The 15,401-nt window shown below is 45.7% G+C and overlaps 1 protein-coding gene across 9 annotated transcripts in view; it reads right to left on the bottom strand.

Annotated features, from left to right (window-relative positions):
* Positions 1 to 8,225, bottom strand: part of KCNC2 (potassium voltage-gated channel subfamily C member 2) — a 105,850-nt gene extending 97,625 nt beyond the window's left edge. For all 9 annotated transcript variants that reach the window (XM_074870590.1, XM_074870592.1, XM_074870591.1 and 6 more), the window contains exons 1-2: positions 7,676 to 8,225; positions 6,154 to 6,928 (exon numbers count right to left, since the gene is read on the bottom strand). In XM_074870590.1, coding sequence (XP_074726691.1) covers positions 6,154 to 6,786 — 633 coding nt within the window. In that variant the 5' untranslated portion in view covers positions 6,787 to 6,928; positions 7,676 to 8,225. The remainder of the gene's footprint in view (positions 1 to 6,153; positions 6,929 to 7,675) is intronic.
* Between the last annotated feature and the right edge of the window lie 7,176 nt (positions 8,226 to 15,401).

The following is a 15,401-nucleotide window of genomic DNA, read 5'->3' on the forward strand; positions in this document are numbered from 1 at the left end:
AAGATGAGCCAAGAGAATGAAGTGCAGGACAAGCAGAAGTCATCTCTGGAGAAATGAACAGCACTGAAACAGCACTTGATAATGAAAAGATCTTGTCTCTTCCATCTTAAAACTACTGGACAGCACTTCTTAAGAGATTATTAAAATATTAAACATTTATATAGGGACTCCTTTCCTCTTCTCTGATCCTTCTACCCCAATTGCAAGGTAACTTCATAAGGAGAGAGCAGTCACTTTCTGCCAATGATTACTGAAGTGGAAAAGAACAAGCAAGTTTTAGACAAACTTCCCTTAAAATATCTTGAAGTTCCTAGAGTGATGTAAACTAATCAAGGTTTTGGGATTAGTCTGAGTTCTGAACTTCTTTGATTATGACTCAACACAAATTCACCAAAACAAGCAAAAATGCCGACTTCTTCACAGAGTATAGATTGATACATTTACCTTGGACTAAGTATCAGACACTTCAAGAATATAGGGACCTCGAAGATACCAGTTTTCTTACATCACTTCTTTTGTATCCTGACTGCATCACATGACAATGGCATGATAATGTGATATCTCATCTGATATCTCATTGAAACCTATACAATATTCACCAGAAGTTGTGAGCTATTCCTCCCACCACCATCTTAATCAGTGTGAAGATAAATTCTCATCCCCAAATTAAACCACTCAAAAATTTTACCACCACAAACAAACGTGACAGATAGCACATTGTGTATTAACTACATACAGGACGGAAACATGGACTACCAGATCTCTCAACCAAAAATACTTCTCACACCATTATTATCTTGGTCTGTGTATGTTAAGCTAATTTCCACTTCCAGTTACACTAAAGCAAATTCAGTCTAAGTCCATTAACTGAATTATTTTAGAGTCGTTGGAAGACGAATTGGGCTGTATGCACGCGCACATACGTAACAGCACCTATTTCTGAAATGATAGGACAGATCATCTCTGTGGCATTTATGTCAGAGCCATGACAAAATGCTTTTCCCAGATGAATAAGTGACAGCGAGAAGGCTGTTTTCAATGGGAAGAGGAAACCAAGAGCTGGCTTGTTTCCATGGAAACACTAGCAGCATCAGGCAGAACAGCTGTAGAGGAAAAGGCAGAAGTTCGGGAGGCAGAAATCTTGCTGATTTTACCTCACTGATATGTCAGTACCATCAGAGACCATCTACACTTGAGGCAGATCAAGCTAGTTTTATGTTGAATACGTCATGTATTAAGCTGCAGTTCCCAATTAAGACTTCTAAAAGCCAGCATGCCAGAAGTAAATTAATAAAAATTACCTACAATGCGATTCAGTCAGCCCATGTATACATGAAGCTAGAGAGTGTATGAATATCTGTTACAGTGATGCATTATGATTTTTGTATTTAGGAACAGATCTTGCTGTTTCTTTAAAAATGACAGCTCCCATAGGCTAAAGGCTTCAAGCAGAATGACTGGTTTTCACCAGTTTCATCTAATTGCCTCTTTTCCCACTTGAAAATAAATTCAGCACTTTGGTTACCAGCATGGCAAAAGGAATATTCTCTTTGCAGTTTATCAACCTTTACTATTTTCTTTGTATCATTTTCAGAAAGAAGGTGTCCGCATAGCTCAAAAATTATTAAGTGGTAAAATCTAAAGTATACTTGCTTTCCGTGTTGAATAAAAGCAAGTAAAGATTTCCACTTATAAGTTAAAGGGCCTTTCTATTTGTTAAGAAAGCAAATAAACTTTGCTATTCACTATTAATCTACAAACATATATTCTGAGATTAACATATCTTCACCACTCCATTCACAGTATGTCAGACTATCCCAGCAGCATTGCTTTCACCAAAAATAAAAACTGTCTTGCATCAGGAACAGCCAAAGCCCTAAAAATATAACCCACTCCAGTCATTCACCACAGTACAGGACAGGTCTCTAAGTACCTGGAGAAAACATAGGCAAGCTACCAAATAAAGACATAAGTTATCTTTGACAAGAATGCTCTCCAATATGATTTCTGTAGCTTTAGCTTTTCAAGGGGATCTATAAAATCGCATTTTCTCCCTCTCTCATCTCACTCATTTCAGCTGATTCTTCTTACAACCAACCCCACCGAATGTTCAAAGCTGGTGTAAATGTTACGGGACACTAAAAGGAGTCTCTGACACCGTAACTTCATGTAAAGCAGTAGATGGGAACTTCATATTTCCATCCAACAATACCACTCACTGCTCGAGTCCAGCTCCTCATCTTATGATGAAGCAGCATAAGATCAGTATTTCTAAGAACACTTGCAAGGCGTAAGTCGCTTGATGCCTAGACTGCAAGGCTTTTGTGGTTTTATTTGCATTTCAGTGAATACTTACTTACATCCAACATTATAAATACTTGCTAATTAGTTTTTATCCTTCTCTTGCAAACCAGTTATGATCTTTCTTACAGATAAAGGCCGTACAGCGTAGGGGTTGTGTAATTTGCCTTCAGCTACTGAAAACGGCAAGGGTGTTGTAGGCAACACCTGCTCCAGTGCCCTGGGCCACGCCAGCTCCTGCACTGCTGAGCTACCCAACTTTGCAGGCGCTCTCCCCTTATCCATGAACAGATTTACAGTCTTCTCAGAAAGTGAAGGATATATAGCTATGAACTTTGTGAATGCCAGGGCCATTTTTGAGTTCCTGTACTAAGTACATGAGTAATCCATAATACTTAGGAAAAATCAGTGACAAATACTAATTACTTCTTTAAACAGCATCATGTCTCAACTATTATGCAAAAGTAAAAGGCCTTAAAAGCTTAATTTGAAATACGGTATCTGAGACTAGCACCGACATTCTACGTCCTGCTGGGCATCTGCAGACACTCTTCTAAACTCAGTGCTTAATTATGCCTCTTATCCTTTCTTACAAACTATTTAGATGTATCTTTGCACTTTACTAAAGCATAACGAGTGCTTTGCACTTATCAGCCATCAAAGGATATCAAAATCACTTGCAGGTATTAAGTAGCAAAACTCGTAATACATGTTTGATTTAGATAGGAATCAGGTAAGTGCCTGTTTCAGAGATGCTTAAACCAACGCACAGAAAGATTTAGTTGCCCCACGCTTCTCCTCCTTTGACAGTGTCTTAAACCCACAGCTTTCCATATCTACGTAATTAGTAGCATTCTGTCAAATAGCAGTTTGTGAACAATTGTTCTATTAAGCCTGGAGTGAAAGGAGTACCACTGTACCCTTTAATTTCATTTCACAGGCTATGAAATCCAAAAAGTAAAATGAAAACAGAAATAATATTCAGACATAACTCCTGAACTTGAGAAACAACAAAAAGGATTGCAAGTTTCAAAGCAATTGTACATACATGGATTTTATATTTACAAAAACCATGTTTAGTAGATGTCGGCATCTGAATATTAAACTGCATGCACTAAAAGTTGAAATTCTTTTTTAGAATCTCAAAAGAAGTAAACCTTCTTGTCAACAAACTAGTTCCACTATTTATATAACATCACTGGATGGTCTTGCTAGAATAATCTTGTGCATGCACTATCCCTCAATAGGTTACCATGGCAACTTGTATTTGAATTTCTATAAATTTCTATTTTTAGAGATCACAGTTTAGGATAAAGAAAATCACAAATATTAAATACCATTTCATTAACAGAAAATATCCCATTTTTTATCACCATCATACTGCCCAGAAAAGACATTGCTGAAATCAGGCAGTAATGCTAAAAACCGTAATTACCACAGTTATTAAGAAAGTTTACCACTAAGCGGCCTCACCATAATCTAACTGGTGTATGAGTCAGTAGCTAACACTATGAGGCAAAGACTGATGCTCACAGAGTTTTGTCTTGATTTCAGTAAGGCCAGGATTTCACTCAATTCTTTTTAGAGTTAGTCATCATTTCAGATGACACAAAACACAAGTGTATTTGCCAGAATACTCAGAAAATAATGTCTTTGTTTCAGGTGTGGGAAAATGTTGAATTGACAGTAACGTCTCAGTTCCAAACTAAGGTTACCATCACCTTAAATTACTGTGTTTAGGAGTGCTTACTAAGTGCAGGCTAGTCCTTAAATACAAATTTACTTAATGCTTTAAAACTTGCCAGCAATTCTCAAAGTTGTCTCCCTACCTGAAAGATCAAGGTACAGAGCAGCAGCCGTGAAGAAAACGAAAACACTGATTTACTATACTGTTGTTACGGCTCTGACACAGCCTTACTCTGGCTGCCTGGGGTTGAAATCAGAATATAATGTTTCAAACCAGTTTTTAAGTTATAAAAAAGTAAATACTTTATCTTCCAAGATATTGATACTGCTGTGTCGCAATTTTCTATTATAGTGTTAATTATGGCATTCGTTTTGAAAACTTGAAATATCTTTACCCGAGCCATTGACAGTTCAGGATGGTCTAGTACAGATGGAAAATCTGGAAAGCAAGTACCTACAGATTCCGCCAAAGAGTGGACCGAAGTGGACTGAAAATCCAGGTGACAGCTACAACTCCAGGGCGCAATTGCAATCAGCATGCCTACCTTCCTATTTCTCCCGGTATCTTCCACTTCACATTTACTTTGCACTCCTCAGTCCTCCAGCAAAGTTGAGCGGAAAGATTGCCTCTCGTACAAGCTGCAGATTCGACAACGTCAGCAACTTTCCACAAAACAGTAGGTGAAAGAAAACCTGCAGCGCAATCACCGCACGCACTACTGTTTCGTCAGGTAACCGACAGCCAAATTTTCTTCGAGATTCAATCAGCTAAGATGCGAGCAACGTGGGTATGTCATTAATGAGCAAAGATAGACACTCCTGGTAGTTTTTCTTCAGAACCAATCCTTTATTAAAAACGTATTTCAAGTATCAGCTGGAGCCAGCTGTCAAGGGAAAACGTATTGGTGGCCAGCCTTCAAAAACATAAACAATGCTGGCACTCAGCAAGTGACGGTAGTAACTGCAAGGACTTTTACTTTCTGTTTAACTTACCTCACTAAGCTCATAGGAGTTGCTAACTTTCACAGAAACTGCATCAGGCCATAGGGTACAATTCAGGAAGTCACTTAACCGCACGCTCATGGCCACATCTATGAGACTGTCAGAGAAATCAGTGGAACTGATCAGGAGATGACACCCACCATAACTGCACTTTCTGCAGGATGAGGCTTAGCTCTGAACACTTTCATGGCAATCCTGGTAAATATTCTGCAAAACACTTAGCACCATTTTATAAACAAACATCTCCAATTACAAGTTCTTTTTCTTCTATCGCAGGGAAGATTTCCTGGTGGTTGCTTTTCTCGTCGTTAAATTCGAGGCACCACTGTATATTTCTCTCAAAGGAATTACAACCATTTGTTTGCTCCAAACCCCTGGGTTAGAAAGTGAACCCGCACTGCCACTGACAACAGCAACTAAAAGACGGAACTAAAATCCAAATCACTGAAGTAGAAAGTAGTCAGCATCAGAATCCAAAATCCCTATCTAAATAACGGAAACTTAGTACAATCATTTACAGCCTTGTACCCACACCCTCAGCCGAAGAGCCAGCGAGGGTCACCCTGAGAAATCAATGGAGGAAGAGCCAGGGTAACCCCCCCGTCACACTTACTTTGTTGAACCCAGATCACCTCCCACTGCGGACAGGGCAAAGTCGGGAAAGGGCTGAGGTCGCCCTCCTGCATTGCTGCCACCACCTCACCCCAAAGCCGAGACCTCTGACAGCTGGGGGAGGGATGATGGCCTCCCGGTGAGGCTCAGACAGGGTGAGGGCACGTCAAGGCTGTTCCTGCCCACACCCCCCACCACACAACTGGGCCCCTCTGCAAGCGCACCTCCGCGCCCCCACCCAAGCCAGGGGGATTGAGCGTGGTTCCCTCGCAGGCTCCTTGGGGCACAGCTCCCACCTCACCCGCAGCGGGACCCCTCGCTGCTTGATGTTGCCTGCAGACGCAGAGGGGACCAGCACCACTGCCCCATGGGGCCCGACGTCACCCCCACGCAGCGGCCCACCGAAGCGTCGCCTCCACACGCCCACCCCAAATGGGGCGAGCTTCCCCTCGGCACTCCACGCGCAGGCCTCCCGCACAGGGGACCATGGCGTGTGTGCCCCTGGCAGCCCCTCGGCCTCCCCGGGCGGGAGCGCCGGCCGGCGGCGCTTACCCTGGCGGCCCGCGAGGAGTAGGGGTCCTCAAAGAGCGCCCAGACGCGGGGCTGCAGCCGCCGCCAGCGCCCGCCCTTGCCCTCGGCGGTCGCCCCCACGTCCTCGATGCCCAGCCTCTTGGCCGCCAGGTCGTCGTCGTCGCCGTCGGGGGGCGGCTCGCCCGTCAGCAGGTCGGGTGCCTCGAAGATGTCGAGGGCCTCCTCGGCGTCGCGGTGCTGGCGGTAGGTCATCCAGCAGCAGGGCTCCACGTCGGTCTCGTCGATGCCCCAGAAGGCCAGCTCCTCCTCGAAGAGCGGCCCGCAGACGTCGGCGGGGCAGTGCAGCTTGCCGGTGCGGTAGTAGTTGAGCACATAGGCGAAGACCCCCGGGTGCCGGTCGAAAAAAAACTCGCTGGCGCCGCCGCTGCCCCGGGGGCTGCAGCCGCTGCCGGGCTCCGGGCAGCCGCCCGCCGGCGGCGGCGGGTTGGCGGGGGGCGGCGGCGGCTCCTCGCCGCCCGGGGACTCGCTCTGGGACTCGCAGGCGAGCAGGGCCAGGCGCGTCCCCGGCAGGGTCTTCAGGGTGCTGCGGTAGGTCTCGTGCCGCGTGCCCCCCACGTTGAGGATCACCCTCTCGTTGTCCTCGAGCTTCCCCATCGCTCCGGGTCGGACATGACTGGGGAGGGCGCGGGAGGCGGCAGCGGGGATGGGGCGAAGGGGGGCGGGGGGGGACACACGCAGACCGGTCGCTGGGCAGGGGGAGCTGCCGGTCGCGGGCAGGTCCGCGGGGGACGAGCTTCTGCCTTAAACGCAAACAGAAAGAAGAAATCGAGAAGCCCCCTCAAGCATCAGCGGGGCGGGGGGGGGGGGGGAGAGTCTATTCCACGTCGTCACCGTCTGCGCCAGCCCCCTCCATCCCCCCGATCTCCCACCGCCCCGCACCTCCGGGAGAGCCCTCCCGGCCCGCCCCGCCGGCAGCCCCCGGCCCCGCACCACCCACCGCCGGGCAAGGCTTCGCCGGGCTCCTCCCGCGGAGGGCTCTCCCTCCTGCCCGCGCCGGGCAAAGCCCCGGGCTCTCCCCCCGGCTTCCCCTGACAGCAGGCTGCCGAAATGGCACTGTGCCGCTTCTCCCGCGTACAGATCCGCCACCGTCCCCACCCCCTTCTCCCTCGCGGGGCTGCGTGAACCGAGCTGAGGGAATAGAAAGTGTGCGGTTAATTATTTAACGGGCACCTATCTTTTATTATCCTAACAGCTTAACGAAGGGAAAAAAAAGGATTAGAGATCTGTCTCCCCCCCCCCCCCCCCCTTCTGGGAGGGAGGGATTCTGTTTTGGAAAAAAATACCAAGCCCCCCAGTAAGCTCAGGCAGCAGGCACACCCTTGGAAAAGCTGGCTGCGTGGAGCTCGGCTCGCTACTTTCTCAGACAAATCGCGAAGAGGAGCGTGCATCTCGGGGAAGAGTCGGCGGAACCGGCGCCGGGCTGCCGTGGGTTTCTGCCCGCTGCCCCCCGCCAGCCCCCCTCCTCCCGCCGCCCCGCCGCTACCTTCGCCGGGGGAGAGACGGCGGCTCCTCTGCCCAGGCGGGCTCCGGTTGTGCGCGGCGGCGGACGCCGATCGCCAGCCGCTCTCCGTGCCTCCCTGCCAGGCGAGAACTACTTGTTGTTGGCTTTTGGAGGTTGGAGGTTCTTTCTTTTTTTTTGTCGCGTTCAGGTAGCTGTTTTACCGCCCTCCATGCTCAACTCCGAAAGGCGTAGAAGCGGCTCCCGCCGCCCGCTCGGCGATCCCGTTCCCTTCATTTTACAAGCGAGACGCAGCCTTTCCCCATCGGGGCGGGGAGCGAGCACCGCAGCCGGACAGCAGGGCCATGGGCGCCGGCCCGGGGCACCTCAGGGACCGGTGCTGCCGTAACCCCAGCGCCTCTCCGGGAAGACGAACCCAAAAGGTGGAAAACGCACCTCATTTGGGGCTGAAGCTCCTCCCCGGGGCGGGAGCAGGGCAGCCGTCCCTCCGTACCCCTCCAGCCCCCCACTCCCAGCCCCGTGGGGCGGAGAGAGGCGATAGCAAAAACAAATACCACATCTCTCCGGGAAAAAAAAAAAAAAAAAAAAAAAAAAAAAAAAAAAGGCAACACCACCTCCGCTCTTGCTACATGTAAATTTGGTTCACTTGAGGAAAACACGCGGGAAGGGATCGGGGCTGAGAAGAGCTATTTTTTCGGAGGAACGCAAAAAAGCAGTGCCTAGCTACAGGTGACTGCGGAGGGGAGCTCCCCGGCCCCCCCAGGAGAGGGTCATTCAACCCGGCAGGCTGGTGCCTGCAGCCCCGGGCTCACACAGCGCCCACAGCCTCGCCCTGCTGCGTGGGGGCTGACCTCAGTGGCCAGGAGCCCCCCGGCTCCTGGGGAGCCCCCGGAGCCAGCTCCAGCGCAGGCCAGCAGCTGGGGGAGCCCCGGCCGCTGGGCGGCGGGGAGAGAGGGCTCAAGGAGAGGGGATCCAGCTGCGCTGTCAGCTGGAAAAAAAACAGATACAGTGCGGTGGGTACACTTCATAGGCGGTAGACTTTGTGCATTGGAGGTTGGGGGCGGCGGGGGGAAGGGAAGTTGAAAGTCCCCAATAATACAAAAGGGAGACCAATGCCTGCGCCAAAGTCTCTGCTTCCAAGCCAGCAGAGTTATCTTCTACAGCCTGTTTTACCGATGTCTGGTTTCAGCTGGGTTGGTCAAAGGGAAAGAAGCTTCCAGGCCCAGAGAGAAGATAGACGGAATGAGAGGTGATTGCTCTTGCTGCTTGCTCAGAAGAAAAATCTTCCTCCACACCAAGGGTATTCCCTGGCATGAAGTAGGGTAATGAGTGGAATAATGGTATCTGAAGTGACCCCCTTCTGCATCAGAGCCTTTGGCTGGGCACTTGCTGGCTTTGTGAGGGCAAATCTCTGCTGGAAGCAATGCTCAGAGGACACTCTGCTTAGACCAGATTGCTTTAACCCAGATCTGTCTGTATGTGGCATCCATGATGTAAACACAGACTCCCAAAGCAGTGGCAACTTAAGACATAGGATTCAAAAGCTTTCTCCAGATGTACGTTTTGAAGTTCCTAGAAAAAAAAGGCAGAATATATCCTGCCAAAGTAGATAATCAGTTAGTGAAAACTCCTGGGAGCCAAAATTGATATTCAATTACACATTTGTAAATCCAGTGGAAAGGACTCATCCATCCTAAACCAAAGCAATGCTGCTCATGCCATACTTACTCTTCTTTGCAGAGGGAATTTTTCTGAAAAGGGGACATAGAGAAGGAGGGAGTAAGACCAAATGAATATTCATTGTCTTCTCTCTGACCTGCAAGAGGTTTCTGGAGAAATGCAACATATTAAAGCTCTGCAGCATTAATCCATTATGGAAAACCATGGGGTGGCAGTAGCTGCCAAAACACTAGACAAACTGTATCATCACAGAATACCAGGACTTCACTCTGAACTGTCACTGTCTGCTCAAGTCCCACATCAGTGCTTGTTACAAGACAAGCACTCCCGCACCAAAAAAACCCCAAACCACCACAAAAAAAAACCCAAACCAAAACAAGAAAACCAAACACAAATTTCCCCACCCCACCCCCCCAAAAAAAACCCACAAACCACTCAATAACCCAAGCAACCTAAGACTAACAAAGATGGCATCTCATAAACAAAAACTTTACAGTCGTACCCCATAATGCCAATGCCATGAAAAAGGCACATATTATGAGAAATCTGTTTATGCTTCAGACTTCTTAAGCACACAGTGGTTTTTATTGCATGGGGAAGAGTAAGCCTCAGAAATAATTTTTCCAATTGGTAAGAAGAAGAATAGTCTCTTCCAGAATATGATAGTCCTTCAGTTGTGTCAAAATGTCCATATTCTACAACATGTCAGTTACTAAATATAATGCTATTAATTTCTCTGTGTGTCACTCTTCCTTGTATTTTCAGCATGTGGCAGACTTCTCAATAAAGGATGAAATTATATCAGACATTGACTTTCCAGAGCCGACATTTTCTTGAATGACAATATTCTACATAGGCAACTGTAGTAACATTTATGAATTAATTTCCCAACAAGAGACTGACCTGAATTTCTGCACTCCTCAGTGCTTCCAATAAAAGTGGAAGTATGAGACATATGTAAGAGAGAAATGCACCTCCTGAGTGAGTCTCACCATGAAATATATCTGCAAATGGAAAAAACCAACCAAACAAACAAAAAAAACACCCTGAAAACTACTTACACATACTCTCAAACATATTCATGTAAAAGTTAAATGGAAACATTTCTGTAGCTCAGGATTTGGAACTTTGAAGAACTGAGTGACACTGAGCAATGCACAACCAATTTTCCCTGCTGGATAGGTATTATGAAAGGAAAGCTCCTATGTTATTGTTTTAACCAACAAAGCAATAAAATTAGATGTGAAGACTGCTATCAGAAACTCAAGCCAAATGAGCATTTTACTTACTAGCAGCAGTCATTCTTCTTGCAAGCTTGAGTACTGCAATGCACAGTCATTGGGTTACCAGCTGTCTAACAATAAAAGAATAAATGGAAAAAAGGACTTGTGGAAAAGAAAAACTTGAGGATGAATGCAGCGTACCCCTGTTACAGTTATGCTCTGGAATCACCTTTCAGAGGAGCTCTGTCCCTGATGACTAGGGGGTCCCTGGGGAGGTTAACCTGCCCAGCTACCACCTGTCTTCCTGAGGAGGACTTGAGAGGCAGAAGCCATCGAGTTTTTTTAGCGCAGGTCACCATTTCATATTTTTCATATGATGTTGCAATTGGGAAACAAAACAAAACAAAAATCAATTTTATAATGGAAAATTATAATTGAAGACAGTGCTACACTGCCAAAATATGATCAATTTATATCAGTTTAGTTGATTAAGTAAATGAACTAGTTATTTTAAATATCCCATCATTAACATTTTATTAAGCTTCTATTGTTTTTCACATATTCTGTTCTCCCTTATTATTTATAATCATCTCTACTATTTACAATTATATGTACTAATTTATTACAGATCTTGCAGAACATGACAGCCACATTATACTGAAGTACATTGATGATAAGTCAGAATCCTACTCTGAAGTTGCAAAAAAATAATTAAGTAAATGTCTGTGAAATACAAATCTAAGGAGCCATGGTGTAGTTAAATTGGACAAGGCTAGAAACAAAGCCAGCAGAAAGTTGTCATTATTTTTAAATTCCAAAGCACAATTGCATTTTTAAGTTAATGCAGTTGAAATATAAGCTTGGTTTGATCAATAACGCAGAATTGGTGAAAAGAGGTCTTACTGTAGAAAAAGATAAATAAAACTAAGATTGGACAAGACAGATGGGCAAAATGTGAAAGCTGTCATGAAATCAGTCTACTGTTAGTCTCACAGTAGCAGGCAGGAGTCCCCTGTATGGGGCACTGCATACACACAGGTCTGCTTCATCTGCCTTCCTCCACCCCAGATCTTCAATTCTTTGAAATTCTGGTGAATGTGGTATCTCTCATCACAAAATGTAAACCTGGGAAGGTTTCTTGTACATTATGGTTATCAATGAAGGGAAAACTAGGGAACCCAAGATGGGGGCGTCCTGAGAAGACACGTGATACCGTAGAAAAAACAGGTGAGCACTCATTGCTGTGTAATCCACAGCACAACCCATGCTACATGATTACGTCATTGCCTTCCCTGGTGGTGGGGAAGGTATGGTAAAGTGTACAGTTTTAAGTATATTAAAATAGGCCTCAGGTTTCTCTTTTCAAAAGAAAGGGGTGTTGCAAAGGGGAGTGTGAAGAGACATTGCTCTAGAGCTGGGACTGGCACATTTTACCTTGTGTTAACTCCAGCTGCAGCCCTGTGTCACACACAACTCCTGCTTCAGCTCTGAGCTGAACAGTTCCACTTTCCCTTGGAAATCTTCATGTTTCCTTCTGCTGTAAGTTGACACCCTGGAGCACACCAACCTGTATATTCTCATCATCTTCTCAGTCTCCAGTCCTCCCACAGGTGCTCAAAAGATTTAAAAACAACATCCTGCTTCACAAGCTTCCAACACCACAAGCTACACCATTTCTTTGACCTTTCCAGGTTCAGGCCAGAATCAGCCAATTCTCTTTTGGGGGCTGAGCTGGAGCTGGGCTTCTTCCACAGAGTGTCCCTCAGATTTCCCCCACACAGAGGAGCTCAAGCCTGTCCCATTCCATGTCCCAGCTTCCTCCAGAGACATCTTCCCCATCTCTTTTCTGCTCCTCTCCCAATTCCTTCCACCCTTCCCTGTTTTCAGAGCTCTCCTTAACACCAGCCTGTGCAAGTTCAGCAACCTGCTTAGCATTGGTTCTGTGGCAAGATGCATTCCTTTAAATGTGATCAGATTGACTAAACATATCGGGTGCAAACAGCAAGGTTTGGGCAGTGGGACTGCAGGGTGCCTGCAGGGAGATGGCTGTGAGCTGCCCAATGCCTGTCCCATCCATTTCCAGCTGGCTCTGCCCCGCTGGGAGAAGCCCCCTGCCCTCCAGAACCTCTGCCAGCCAGGAGCCCTGGCGCTTGCCTCCCGTGTGGTTGCAATGAAGTGAAAATTCCCCAACTCAGGACTGTTTTGCCCACAATGCTACAAGAACACAGATATAATGCAGGTGGAACCGTTCCAATCAATTACCTCCTCCAGCCAGCCTCATAAACTCCCAGACCCAAAGTACCTGCTCTCACAGGGGGCAATCCCTTAGAAACCATCACCCTCTGCTTTCAGTTCCACTGTTCCTCTAAATCAGGAGTGGATCCCACACACCCTTTGACTGAACATGAACCACCCCAGAATCTTCTACTAGCCACTGCCTTCTTCATTCATCACCCCAGGGTGCCTTTTGACTCCCACCAGTTACTAATGACAGAAGTATTAGCAATGCAAGATGGTGGAAAGAAGGATTACTCACCTGTTTCTGCTGTAATTCAAGTAGCTTTGTCAGTGCTGATTCACATTTGTGGGACGCACATTTTCTCAAGAGATATAGGATATTACATTCCGCTTATAAAAGAGACATTGCCGCAGGCTCTGTCCATACTCACATTTTTTAGTGCCCAATGCTGAAATAGTTGGAATGAATATTTGAGCTATTCTGAAAATTTGCTTCAATTCCAGTTAAAGGTCAATGATGCGTCTTTCTCATTCATAACTTGCCAGCACATGATGCCACTTATGAGTGACCATCACCTGCCAGCAAGATAGTGGCTTTGTAAAGAAGACTAATTAAACAGTGAGAATGGTACTGAGCTCCTCAACAGGCATTTACTCTTTAGTTCAAGTAGAATGTAAATACATGGACTGAGCTTCTTCCAGGTGCTCTATATACTTACAGAGACTGAAAAAAAGGTCTTGATCAAACATACAGAGTCCTGAGGGACAGTGAAATGAATGCAGTACCTCCAAACGAGTTACAGCTCTTGGGTACAAGTTTCCATCATTCAAAAGGGGTAAATCTTTCCATTTGTAATCAGAAATGCCCAAGCCACCTATCTTCTCTTACTGCATGGCTGTCTGAGCCAGCAGAGACAAGCTAGCTTCCACTGACCTTGCTTCTGCTTCCTGGAACAGGAACAAAAGCCTCATGAAAATTTTGGGAAATGCTATTCCCAACACTTCTGCAATTTTCTATTCTTTATCCATCTCATTCATTTTGACTGAAGTTTTGGGGCAACACATCAATAATCTTGTTGCAAGTCTTAAGCACTCCCATAATATAAATAATCAACAATCATCTAGAAGATGCAGGACAAGTAGTTTTCTTCAGCTACAGAAGAGTGTGCCCTGAAAGAACTCAAATTGTCTAAACAGAAGAAGTGCCTTATTAGCTGTTTTAGCAGTCTCTTCAGAAAAGAAAAAAAAAAAAACCACACACAACAAAAAACCCCACATCTGTAACATTGTTTGCTCTGAAACATCAGTCATTTTCATTTCATTGGCAAAGACTGTATTAAGGAACAGCCAATTTACAGGGGCACTGTACAAGTACCACTAAACAACCTTACAAAGAAACTTAAAGCGATCTTTAGTTTCTAGGTCTCTGAAGTGCTCAAATGGACTTGGACATAATTTGACTCGGGGGGGGGGGGGGGGGGGGGGGGGGGGGGGGGGGGGGAGGAGACCTTTACATTTTTTTTTGGTAAATAATATTATCTATCATCCAGCACTTACTCTGTCTACTACCTCAATAGATATTCAAACTGTTACTGCACAGCTAGTCTGTGTTTTTAAAAGAATAGGGCCACTTAATAAAATTTTCTGGAAGCAGTTACATGTTTCACTTAATGCTAACTTTCACTGATCTTCTCCTAAAATCAGTTCAAATCTGATACATAACCCACATATGATGGAGATTTATTTGAGGAAGTCAGCAAACCCTCCCTCACATGCCATCAAAATCAGTGAAAACACACTAAAAGGACTGCAAGGGTTTTCAGATGATTGGCATTGTTCCACCTAGTTTCTGTGTTCCACCAAAGTTTAACTGGAAATCTACCTCATGTATCATTTTCCTCCTTTCCCTGACTAACAAACTCCATTATTTTCATTAATGTTTAGTAAGAGACCATACTACACGTACCCCAAGAAGGCTAGGATTATGCTTTAATAGGTTATCTTCTGAAGATGTTTGCATTGATGATCTCTGAGGCATCCCTGAAGCTACAGACATTTAACTGATCACTCTATCAGTGTATGGAAGAGATTTTGTAACAGTAGTTCGTTCTCTACTATTGAGTCAAAATTTAATAATTATGTTTTGCAATGGTTTTGTCTGCCCATTGTAAGTAATTATAGTTTCCCTGTCAGAAGGGAAACTCCTAGAGTGCAAGTGGCGGAAGCCTCCTATAAAGTCTCACTGACTGAGGCAGGCAGATTTTAAATCAGATGCCTTAGCTATGCAGGAAGCAAAGAGATTTCTTCATAGTGTCTGCAGTCTCATATAGCAGACCCAATCTCAGTATATGCAAGCTTGATTAATTTTGACTGCCTCCATTCAGCTGCAGTCAAGTTTTTCTCTCCTAATTTTTTTCATGCTACTTTGCAGACAAGATTGCCCAAATCTGGACTGAGCTGTCTACTGCCATGGAAACAGAACAGTATTCTCAAGAGATAAACACTGCATCTCCTCTGCTTGTGCTTCAGTCTTGCTTGCAAAAGTTAGAGGTGCTGGCACAGATTTCTGCTATAACCTGTAAACCGGACCATTACCCTACCTGACAGAG

This window comes from Strix uralensis, chromosome 5, assembly GCF_047716275.1.
Source record: "Strix uralensis isolate ZFMK-TIS-50842 chromosome 5, bStrUra1, whole genome shotgun sequence".
Taxonomy (NCBI): domain Eukaryota; kingdom Metazoa; phylum Chordata; class Aves; order Strigiformes; family Strigidae; genus Strix; species Strix uralensis.